The sequence below is a fragment of the Pinus tabuliformis genome, chromosome 9 (assembly GCF_031772625.1).
Source record: "Pinus tabuliformis cultivar Carrire ecotype Pingquan chromosome 9, CPIR1, whole genome shotgun sequence".
NCBI lineage: Eukaryota > Viridiplantae > Streptophyta > Pinopsida > Pinales > Pinaceae > Pinus > Pinus tabuliformis.
This window is the reverse complement of record NC_142307.1, coordinates 825,182,735-825,195,447: the sequence shown is the minus strand read 5'-3', so window position 1 is coordinate 825,195,447 and position 12,713 is coordinate 825,182,735. Positions and strand designations below refer to the sequence as shown.

At 41.4% G+C, this 12,713-nt stretch overlaps 1 protein-coding gene across 1 annotated transcript in view; it reads left to right on the top strand.

Moving 5' to 3' along the window:
* The first annotated feature begins 8,725 nt into the window (after window positions 1-8,725).
* Window positions 8,726-12,713, top strand: part of RH39 — a 91,643-nt gene continuing 87,655 nt past the window's right edge. Inside the window, exon 1 of the mRNA XM_089439144.1 lies at window positions 8,726-9,311. Coding sequence (XP_089295270.1) covers window positions 8,844-9,311 — 468 coding nt within the window. The 5' untranslated portion in view covers window positions 8,726-8,843. The remainder of the gene's footprint in view (window positions 9,312-12,713) is intronic.

The window sequence follows — 12,713 nt, the reverse complement described above, 5'->3', positions numbered from 1 at the left end:
AGTGCCATGATCTTTGAGGGATGCCTCAGCCAAGATACGGAGTGGATTGGTCTTCTTCTTCCGCCTAAGAGCCTCGGACAACCTCCTTTGGAACATTTTCATTTTGGCCTTGCAAACATGCATCCTTGCCCAATAGTGATTCTTCATGTTTCTCAGCAGCTTTTTCTCTTGGTTGGCCTTAGCCAACAGCCTCTCCAAGTGGGCATTCTCCTGAATGAGCAATGACTCTCGGTCAGCAGGCAATGGATCACCGGGCCTCCTACGGTTCAAGACTTGGTCGCTACGAATCCTCCATAGCTCATCAAGTGCCTTCTCCTCCTCTAGCTATGTGTTCCGCTGCTCCAGGTAGGTGATGGTCCATTGGGCACCCTCAAGTCTCCTCTGTAAAACATCATTTTCAGCCCTAAGATGCTGAATGATCTCCTTCGCCTCTTGGCTAGGAGAACTGGCCTCGAGATCAATCACCGGATCCTCATGAATCATGGGCTCTTTGCCCCTCTGCAGTACCTGTGCTGATGAAGAAAGCGAGGCCCCTTCCACCTGATGTGGAGATAACACTCGCTGAGCTGAAGATGAAGGCGAGACCCCTTCCACCTGCTGTGGAGATAGTACTCGCCTAGCTGCTGCAAATAAGGCCCTTGAGCCTTTCTGATAAGTGACCAAAGGAGTGGAGCTAACATGTCGGGTGACGGGAGCATCAGGCTGCTGAGATGGTCCTCCCTCCTCATGAATGACCTCCTGATGTGGCTGAGGTGGCACTATGAAAAACTCACGAGAGATGAACTCCTCCCATGAGATGCCCTGTTGTGTCAACTGATGCAATACTACTAGCTGAATCAAACCATAATGGCAAAGGCTCCTGTACTGCTGGGCCGGGTTCTTCCTCTGCAACATGGGCACCATCCTCTGAATGTTATGAAACAAGAAGACCGGGATGTTCATCATCCTCACTCGGGTGAAATGCATCAAAAGGCGAATGTGATATGAATACACCTGTGAAAATCTGCCCTCACAGGTAAAATAATGCATAATAAGCCTCATGAGGGGAGCATACTCGCTCCGGAGAAATCTGAATGGGAAAACACCCGTCAAAAGTCTCACAAAGGATGGCCGGACATAGGGCTCAAAGTGAACAAAATCAAGCAACTTGCGCTTAGGCCACACCTCACCCACATTTGGTATCCCTGTAGCCCGTGAGATCACCTCAGGTGTCAATGTGAAGTTCACCCTTGCCAGAGTGACATGTCCATCATGGAGGTGTAAGACAAACAAGCGGGCCAACTCTCTATGATGCTGAATCTGAGAGATCCTCTCACAAAACTGATAGCAAGACATGTACTGGAAGCAATTCACTGCCAAAGGACAGGCCTGTAATTCTGCCAAAGAAGTAGGCTCCTCCCGCTTATGATGTCCTCCCTTACCCCCTCTACAAGGCCTCCTCTGTTCCTCAACCTCTGTAGATGATGAATGGTCATCACTTTGCTCATAAGTTTCGGTTTCTGACATGGTTTTGGAGCAAAGTGGACAAACTAAACTGCTGTCTCTGCCTGCAAAAAGTGTTGAAATCTATGCTGTTTCAAGGGGAACCAAACATGAGGGAAATGTTAGGGGAGGGAACTTTTTAACCAGGAATGGGAATATATAAAAATAACAGGGAGTTTTTAAGGGAAATTTTGCAAATCATATTCATATAGGAACACATATTTGTAATAGGGAAATCATTTGCAAAGAGTATTACATATGGGAAAAACATGCATACAAGTGAACATGGAAACATATGCATACATGTTTAATAGGGAAAAACAAAAGGGAAACCATACACCACACATGTTGACATTTTACCAACAGTTTTTGTTATCTTGCATATGCATATGGTAGAGGGGAATTAGGGTTTTCACTTTGTTTTGTTTTTGATGCTTTGGGAGAGAGGTAGGGTTTTCAGTTTTAGTGATTTAGGGATGGGAAGGGGATTTGTATTTCATTTATAAAATAATCATGGGGAAAATAAATGTACATATGAGTGTGGGCAAAAGGGAAGGGAAGGAAACCGATCAAAAGGAAAAAACGGCTTGAAACACCATAAACCCTGGCACAATTTGCACATGAATTTTGCAGCCATATAAGTCTTTTCATTTGCATGATTAGAGGTTAAAATCATAGCATACAACCTTATATTCATCACCATTCTCCAAATCAATGTGTAAAGATCCTACCTCGACCAATTGAGATGAGTTGAAGGGAGATTGAGGAATTCTGCTGAAGTTTGGAGGCAAACAGTTCAACGGGTCGCGCAGACCTCCCAACGGGTCGCGCACCTCCCAACGGGTCGCGCCCGTAGTAATTTTGCACTGCGGAGGGGTCCTGGACGGGTCGCGCACCGCCCAACAGGGCGCGCACCTCCTTCAACGAGTCGCGCACCACTCTGCTACCCGAAATCATTGCGATTTTGCTCCTTTCGCCAATCACTCTCTCAAACCACTCTTTCAATCGTTGAGATGCACAATAAGAGTAAAAGGTGGGAAGTTGAACCTTTATAAACTTCATTTGAAAAAAATTCATCCATAAACCCACTTTATAAAGTTTATTTTTGACACTTTTTAAAACACTGATTTTTTGGTTTCCTTTATTCTGAATTTGACTTTTTGAGTGCTTTGACTTGATTCTTTTTGCAGGTAGATCATCTGAGGGACTGTGGCAAGGGGACCAGGGTTATTGCTGCCTTTTTGAAGACTTTTTGGAAATTTATTCTTTTTACAAAAATTTAACATGACCTTGGCTTTAAAAACAGAGTTTTTAAATCCAAGGTTAAAAATGAACTGTACATGATGAAAATATCAAAGAAACATGTTTACAATCCTCCCTCTGGCTTGCTGGGCACTCAAGGACTTTCAAAGACATGACCTTGCTGAGACAAATGACCAAAACCCTAGACCTAGGACCTTTGACCTTAAGACAAAACAAGACAAGCTTGAAAAACTCAATGACTGATATGACCTGATCCAGCAAAGCCAAGAGGGGTATAAATAGACCAGCTCCTCCATCAGGGTTATGGCATGCCTAACGGGATGCAAACTTTGACACTGATGAGACACCTACTAATGCAAATGCAAAGAGCTTTGATCACTGATGGAGGGCTTTCAAGACCGACACTAACAGATCTAAACAGAATTCAAGGATCAAAGAACCCAAACAAGGCATTGAGAACCAGATACGAGTAGTGCATAAGCATAATTCCATAACGCTTCTCAAGAAGATCCATCATTATGGGACACTGCAGGTATGATCCATATAAATGATGAACATGTAATATATTCAAAGGGCAGGTTTGGCAAACACAACAACAATCTGCCTAAGCAAATTGTCCCAAGACTGTTGGCAATTGTGGCATGTGAAAGAAGATGGCCAAAAATTACAGATCTTTGATGATTCACAAATTGTGGTGAATTCGATGAATGGAACAAATTGATTGGATAATTATAAACTTCAACCTATATTTCGGGAGATTCGACTTGCTTAAACAGAGTATTTAACACATTATGTTTGAACATGTTTACAAAGACAGGAACATGGAAACTGATGGACTGTCAAAAGCAAGATTACACTTGGTAGCATGAGCTTGGCTCATTCAACAGAGAGTGGAAGGAGAGCTGATGGAATGTCTTTTAAATGTCAATATCTATATGTATAATTTTTTATGGCACTGTTTATGAACATATCTAGGACCTGATTCTTCATGAGACAAAACTGGTTTCAAATCTCTGATGTATGTCAGAATGACCATGACAGGGCTGTCATATTGACATTTTTGAAAACTGGTTATGAAGCAACATATCTTCTCAGCCATACTTTTATCACTTCCTATGCTTAAGCATATCTCTATATCTATATTTTTTTATGGGACTGTTTATGGACATATCTAGCAGCTAATTTCGTATGAGATAAAACTCGCTTCAAAGCTCCGATATATGTTAGAATGACTATGATAGGGCTGTCATATTGACATTTTTGGAAACTGTTTATGAAACAAGATATGTTCCCAGCAATACTTTTATCACTTCCTATGCTTAAGGATATCTGTGAAATGCAGAAACATATGTAATAAATGTAATTTTCTTTTCATAATAAAATAATTTTTTCTCTCTAAGCAGAATAAGGTAGTTGAACATCATATGAGAACCAATCTGGTTATAACTAGCTAACATGACATTTTAATCTAAGGTTTAAATAGACAAAATGTCTTGATACATCATTATACAGAGCTAGTTGCATGCATTACTCAACTTCTACTTGTTGGGATCATCTCAAATAATATTGTTGTTATGATTATAACAATTGATAATATTAATATTAATATTGATGTAAACACAGAATAAACAATGACAATTTCAGATTTGAATTCCAATGTAATTGAATGACAGAAAAAATATAAATGACTGAATACAGCTTAAATATCTATGTTTTTTAAAACAATCACAGAGTAACTCGAGTATAAATCTAGAGTAACTGATGCATAAACCTACACAATGCAAAAATTTAAAGCCTAACAAATTCACAAAAAACAATTAATAGAAAAATTGACAAAAAGCAATTAGTCGAATAACACCGTACCTGGAACAAAGCCGACTATTCAAATTGCTTCTCGTCTAGACCATATTCATGCACAACAGAGCCTGTACCAAGAACCACAGCTTCACCTAGGTCATCTCGGCCCAAATGACAAGGAAGTCACATGGTGCTCGAAACTGACATTTACGGGAATTTCCATAAAACCCATGCAGGTAAGAGAAACCCTCACTATCACAGAAAAGCTTATAATTTTCGCAAACGAAACATTTCATCCAATATATAAGCAACAACAAACGAACAACATCTAGTACCAATATAGCAAACCTTCAATTCAACACTTCTTAACAAAGCAAATGAACTTAACACTAACTAAATGAACTTAACAAAGTTGTTAACAAAGCAACCTTCCGTTCTAGGGGTAATATCAGAGTCGAATATTCATACATCCATAACAGAATTACAAACTTAAACAAACATTATGGACCAAAGTAAACATATACATAAATTATACGAGCAAAAAACGTTGAATACATGCCTAAGATAGGAAACCGTGCAGTTACAAAACATACTGCAATCTTCAATATTTCAACATTTTAAACAGTTCAAAGTCCCCTATTTATTTAGATCTTCATGTGCAAAAACAGTTCAAACTACAAAAGACTGTGACTCAATCTGTACCAAGAACCATAGCTTCGCCCAGGTCGACTCGGCTCAAATGATAAGGAAGTCACATCGTGGCTGAAACCCACATTTACAGAATTTTCCATAAAACCTATGTAGGTAACAGAAACCCAGAGTATCATGGCAGGCAGAAACCGCATTGTGTTCTCAGCGCAGACAATACAGCAAATACAAATGAAAAATCGCACAGATTGCAGAGCTAAACAACCAAGTAACAATAATAACCCAAAGGGCAAGAACAGGGTAAAACCCAAGCCAAGTAACTTTCCAGGATCTCGAGCAGGGACAGTTGTCCGCCGATAAGACCACCACAACACATGCTGTAACCCAAGTCAATTGTAAATCAATCTGAATTTATTGCCAAATCAATTGTATACTGTCTGATTCATATGAGCGTTACACATCCGCTTGTGAGTCACGGGACCACGTGCCGTTCAGCTCGAATGATGCGAAGTGCGTAATAAGACCCCAAATCCTTTCCACCCCCAAAAACCTTGGTTCGACTTAGGTTATATCGCAAATATAATAAAAAATTGCATGGGTCAACCCAAAGTCAGCGATCTATCAATCGCATATAGTCCCCAGCAGGGATCACGGAGTAACTGGACTATAAACCTAGAGTAACTGGACCATAAACCTACACAATGCAAAAATTAAAACCCTAACAAATTGACAAAAAGCAAGTAATACAAAAATTGACAAAAAGCAATTAGTAGAATAACACCGTACCTGCAACGAAGCCGAGCGTTCGAATTCCTTCTCGTCTAGACCATATGCATGCACAACCCAGCCTATGCCAGTACCATGAGAAAATGTGCAAATGACGAAATTGGTTAACGAAGTCTGCACACAAAACCCTCAATATTCAACGAGAATGCCATTAACTTATAATGCTCAAATAACCATGGATTGTTGCATGCAGGTAACAGAAACCCTCAGTATTTAACCAGAATGCCATTAACTTATAATGCAGTAGCCGAACTTAACCTCTAAACAATACAACCAAGAATCACAGCTTCACGCAGACATTTACCCAAATTTCCATAAAACCCATGTAACTAAGACAAACCCTCAGTATTCAACCAGAATGCCATTAACTTATAATGCTCAAATAACCATGGACTCTTGCATGCAAGTAACAGAAACCCTCAGTATTTAACCAGAATGCCATTAACTTATAATGCAGTAGCCGAACTTACCAAAGCGACAACACACAGTCGAGCGATACAAGCTGCACCTGGAACAACAGAACCGCAACCAAACGTTTGCGATAGAGTTAACCGAGCAGCCAGGAACCGCATTGTGTTTTTACCGCAGACAATACAACAAATACAAAGGAAAAATCGCAGAGACTGCAGAGCTAAACAACCAAGCAACAATAATAATCCAAATGCCATTAACTTATAATGCAGTAGCCGAACTTAACCTGTAAACAATACAACTAAGAATCACAGCTTCACGCAGACATTTACCGAAATTTCCATAAAACCCATGCAGCTAAGACAAGCCCTCAGTATTCAACCAGAATGCCATTAACTTATAATGCTCAAATAACCATGGACTCTTGCATGCAGGTAACAACAATCCTCAGAGCAGGCAGGAACCGCATTGTGCTTTCAGCGCAGACAATACAACAAATAGAAAAGAAAAATCGCACAGACCGCAGAGCTAAAGAACCAAGTAACAATAATAACCCAAAGGCCGCGAACAGGGTAAAAGCCAAATAACCATGAACTCTTGCATGCAGGTAACAGAAATCCTCAGTATTTAACCAGAATGCCATACAATAGCCGAACTTACGAAAGCCACACCCAGCAGGCAGGAACCCCACCGCAGACGAAAAATCGCACAGACTGCAGAGCTAAACAAGCAAGGAACAATACCCGAGCAGGCAGGAACTCCACCGCAGACGAAAAATCGCACAGACTGCAAAGCTAAACAAGCAACTAACAATACCAACCCAAAGGCCGCGAAGACACTAAAACCCAAGCCGAACTTTCCAGCATCTCGAGCAGCAACAGCTGGCCGCCGATGAGACCACCACAGCACATGCCGACCACAACTAAGACAAACCCTCAGTATTCAACCAGAATCCCATTAACTTATAATGCTCAAATAACCATGGACACTTGCATGCATGTAAGACAAAACCTCAGTATTCAACCAGAAGACAAACCCTCAGTATTCACAATAATAATCCAAATGCCATTAACTTATAATGCAGTAGCCGAACTTAACCTCTAAACAATACAACTAAGAATCATAGCTTCACGCAGACATTTACCGCAGGAACTCTACCGCAGACCAAACATCGCACAGACTGCAGAGCTAAACAAGCAAGTAACAATACCAACCCAAATGCCGCGAAGACAGTAAAACACAAGCCGAACATTCCAGCATCTCGAGGACGGACACCTGGCCGCCGATCAGACCACCAGACCGCATGCAACCACGTGCCGCTCACGCGCGCCACGTGCCATTCGCCTCGAACCATGCGAAGCGCGTAATAAGATCCCCAACCCTTTCCGCCCCGTAAACCTTAGTTCGACTTAGGAAATATGCCAAATATTTGCAAAAATCGTGTCCGTCAACCCCTGGACAAACCCTCAGTATTCAACCAGAATGCCATTAACTTATAATGCTCAAATAACCATGGACACTTGCATGCACGTAAGACAAAACCTCAGTATTCAACCAGAAGACAAACCCTCAGTATTCACAATAATAATCTAAATGCCATTAACTTATAATGCAGTAGCCGAACTTAACCTCTAAACAATACAACTAAGAATCATAGCTTCACGCAGACATTTACCCAAATTTGCATAAAACCCATGCAACTAAGACAAACCCTCAGTATTCAACCAGAATGCCATTAACTTATAATGCTCAAATAACCATGGACTCTTGCATGCAGCTAACACAGCAGGCAGGAATCGCATTGTGTTTTCACCGCAGACAATAGAAAAAATAGAAAGGAAAAATCGCACAGACCGCGCAGCTAAACAACCAAGTAACCATAATAACCCAAAGGCCGCGAACAGGGTAAAATCCAAATAGCAATGGACTCTTGCATGCAGGTAACAGAAACCCTCAGTATTTAACCAGAATGCCATACAGTAGCCGAACTTACCAAAGTCACACCGAGCAGACAGGAACCCCACCGCAGACGAAAAATCGCACAGACTGCAGAGCTAAACAAGCAACTAACAATACCCGAGCAGGCAGGAACTCCACCGCAGACGAAAAATCGCACAGACTGCAGAGCTAAACAAGCAAGTAACAATACCAACCCAAAGGCCGCGAAGACAGTAAAACCCAAAGGCCGCGAAGACAGTAAAACCCAAGCCGAACTTTCCAGCATGTTCATCGACAAAACAGTACCCCAAAACTTTTCTCATCCATCTCTACTAGTGGAGCCTAATATAAACCTAAGAAACCTTGGTTGTCGCAAAGTGAAGCGAGTAAATTGAATGGATAAGACCTAGAAGCTCGTTACTTTCGTTTAATGGATCGATGGGAAGCCATGGCTGAAGAAAGCCCAGTCTTTGATTGAAAAAAACCAGGTAAAAGGTTTTGGTAGGGTTTAAGACAAGATGAGTGGAAGGATGATGTTTCATCTTTCATCGGCGTCATCGACCTACTGTGCATCAGCTCCTATGTTGTTTAGGCGTCCCTGTTTTGCAGGCCGCAGGATTCAAGCAGGGTTTAAGGCGTTGTGCTCCTCTGCCGTAGCAGTGGATAAACCCCCAGAGCAATCTCGTGTGATTTCGTTATTGGAAAAGCTACGGTCCAGGCACCTTAAGAACGCCCCAAATGTCGCAAAGCTGCCGTCCAAGGGAACCGCTAATTCTCAAAAGGAAACGAAGAGTCCCACTGTTTCTTCCTTTGCCGAGATGGAACTTGCACCGGAGATAATGAGCACAATTAAGGAATTGAACATATCTGTTCCCACTGAGGTGCAGTGCCTCGGAATACCAGCTATACTCGGAGGACAGAGCATTGTTTTGGCCTCGCACACTGGCTCCGGAAAAACTCTGGCCTACATGCTTCCTTTGGTTCAGGTATATATGCTCTGCTCACCTTGCATTAGATGATTACAAATTTTACAGCATCACAGAATTTTCGAGTAGAATTTTACTGATAATGGTCCAGGTGACTTTGGACAATCTCCAAGCTCTCAACAGTTGAAAAAAGAAAATTGAATTCAACAGAGCCGCCTGTAATAGTTACTGCAATTTTTGGGAATGTTTAATCGATTACAAATGGTCAAGGGACATTACTTAAATTGTTAGCTTGGATCATAGAGAGAATTGTCAACTGACTATAATTGGCCAATGGACATGACCTACATTGTTAGCTAGGATCATAGGAACATGACTCCTTATAACTTTGTGAGTACTGGCGAACACAGTCAAAAATCTCCATCAAAACTCCTTGAACTCAAGTTTTAGTTAATAAGTTTTGCGAAGTTTTGTCCAGTTTTGCAAACTTTATGTTAAGTCATAGTAGGAGGATTCGACTGCGAATATGATGTTTTTGTACGAGAAAAATGTAATGAAAAAATCCAGTATGGTTCAATATAGAATTGGGAATTATATATCTCATAAAGACAAAGACAGGTATGTTCCTTCAGATTCACATGTGGTAGATATTTTGATGATGCCCCTAGCTGAGGGGAATTTTGAGATGTTGAGGGAGAGACTTGGATTGGTAGAGAGCACTTGTGTTGCTTAGCGCATATTCTCCTCTAATATGGCATAGCATTGATGGCAAATCTCTACAATAGTTGCACCCTTCAACAAATCCATCATACCTCGGGTATTCTGCACAGTTGAGGGGCATGTTGATGATGGCACAACACTAGTTTGCTTTGAGAGGTGAGCTATATTTATGTAAAGTCTATAGAGGTAGAGGGTGCATGCGTGCATGTGCCAACCTTAGCGTATTTTCAGATTTAGCTATTGTTCTTCATTTCATTATCAATTCAAAATTAGGAAGTACCTTTTATGTTTTCAGTTTGCTTTTTCATTTCTAGAAAAGCTTGCATGACTAATGAAATTTTTTCATTCTTGTTGACGTTTGTAGCTCAAGCAGGTACTTTTGAACAGGCTTGAGTGTCTAGGTTTGCAGAAGTCGCCTAAATTCTCTTTAGGACACTTGCTCAAGTATTAAGTTGTTATTGTAACTTAGCCTAACTTAGGAAAAACACATAATGAACTATGTTGACTATTGAGCTAAAGAAACTTAGGAAAATTCAAGTATTTTACTTTAGTGATTATGATTAAATCTCCATCGTCAATCATAAGCGAGGCAAAATCTAATCTCGACTGCTAATCACTTTAGAGATTAGGGTTAGGGATTTAGTTCAATGTAAAGTTATAAAAGCAAGGCTAAGGAGAGGAGAAGGACACACCATATAGCGACACAAACCATTAAGAGAGGGGTTTCTCAAGTTAGGAGTGAGATGCTTAAGTGTGACGAGTCCAAGGAAGGTGCAAGGGTACATTGTTGGAGATCCATATCAACCAAGTTGATCAAGGATAGATCTAGGTCTTGATCAACTCAATCAAATCCAGGGTATGTTGTAAATGTATTTTCCTCAATTAGGCCATTGTCTTAGGACGAAAGCCCAAGTAGGTTTTGATTAAGATTTAATGAAGATTGATTTGATTGGGTAGAAAATGTATGTGTGACATGTGATTGAGATTGGTTGTGTAATATTTTGCTTTCGATGAATAATTGTATTAAGAACCTAGTTGTGCTTTTATTCAGTAGATCTGTGATAAATTTGCTAAGAACTAATTGTCGGGTGCAACGTTCATGATTTAACATTGTATTAGAGCGTAAACTCTGAAGTTGATCTTAAGGTGCTAGGTTGGTGTAGGCATTGCGGGGCTAGATTTGGTCGCAACCACATGGTAGTGGAGAAAAAGTTCAGATTGAGAACCAGAAGGGTAGGTTGTACTACAACCAAGATAAAAAAATCTGTATAGGTTGGGAAAAAATCATACAACAACTGAGGTTAAAGGTTAATTAAAACTAAAAAATAAAGAAAAAATTATGATTGGGTGGTCGATAGTTACGAGTGGGCCATCATAACCCACCCAATCACCAACGAGAGGAGTTGTTCGCTCATAGAGACAGGGTTTGTTGGTGCAAGTAGGGATGGCAACTCGTGAACAGTGCGTTGGGACGAGGAGCGTTGTCAATACACTGGTTGGGAAGATTGTTGTAGCTTGGGCCAGCTAGCCACCAAGTGAGACAAAGGGCTAGCCACAATTTTGGATGGGGTTGGAGTTTGGGAGGCCCGCATAAGGGAACTGGGCTATGGGGCATGGGGTCAAGTAGCAGAGTGACAACTTGGTAGCTAGTTGGAGGCACCAGGGTGCAGGGTTGCAACTGCAAAAGACAAAATTGAGGTCGAGGTTCAGTGACAGACTGCGCAAGTCAGACTGTTGGTAAAAGGTTGATCCGTGATGGAGCTGGACATAGGGACGTGTGTTGGGCGTGAGTAGGAGTTGGACATGGTGCGAAGGGGCTTTAGTGGCAGAGGTGCAATGTCGGTAGGTTGGGGGAGGCATTGTCGCCAGGACGGACAACCACATCGACAATAGAGAAAACATAGCTGCAGGATGAGGTGAGGAAGACACAATGCAACAAAGGGTGCATGGGCCATTGCTGGAATGCTGAGAAGCACAATTGTTAAGAGTTGGAATGCACGAGAGACAGGGTTCGAGGTTTGGGTCTAGCTAACAGGTCGAACTAGTGCAACAACAGGTCAACACAAAGGTTAATCGCAACTGGTTTAGGGGTGCCTAAAGGACTTTGTCAAGATGATTGTAGTGGGCTTTTAGTTTGAAGATAGGTTAGACAAACCCTCAAATTTCTTGTCTTGGAACACTAGGTTCACCTTGCTTCTCAAGGAAAATTATCTTTAGGAGATTGTTGAGAATGTGATCCCATAGTCAATAGATGCCAAGGAGAAGGCCATTTTAGCAAAGAGGGAGATTAAGGCACAAAGGGTACTCTTAGATGTGATGAAGGACTATTTGATCCCTCATTTATCCAATAAATCAGCCAAGTAGTGTTTGATGCTTTGGTGGGTTTATGCTAGAGCAAGACGTTTAATAGGAAAATGGTATTGAGTGACAAGCTTTGGTCTATGTAGATGACTAGATCTGACATAGTGACAAGTTAATGAAGATCACTTAGACCCATGATCAACTTGTAGCAGTGGGGGAAAAGCTGGACGATGCAGAGTCAGTAAACGTGGCATTGATTGGCTTCCCAAAGCCAAGGGATCCGTTCATCAAAGGAGTCTGTGCTCGAGAGAACCAAGCCTCATTTCATAGGCTATGGGATGGTTGCATTCAGGAGGAGATGAGGGTGCAATCAAAGGCCAAGGCCAACAAGTAGGAAGATGACGAGGGCATGGCTCTTGTTGGTATGATAGTGAAGAGCAA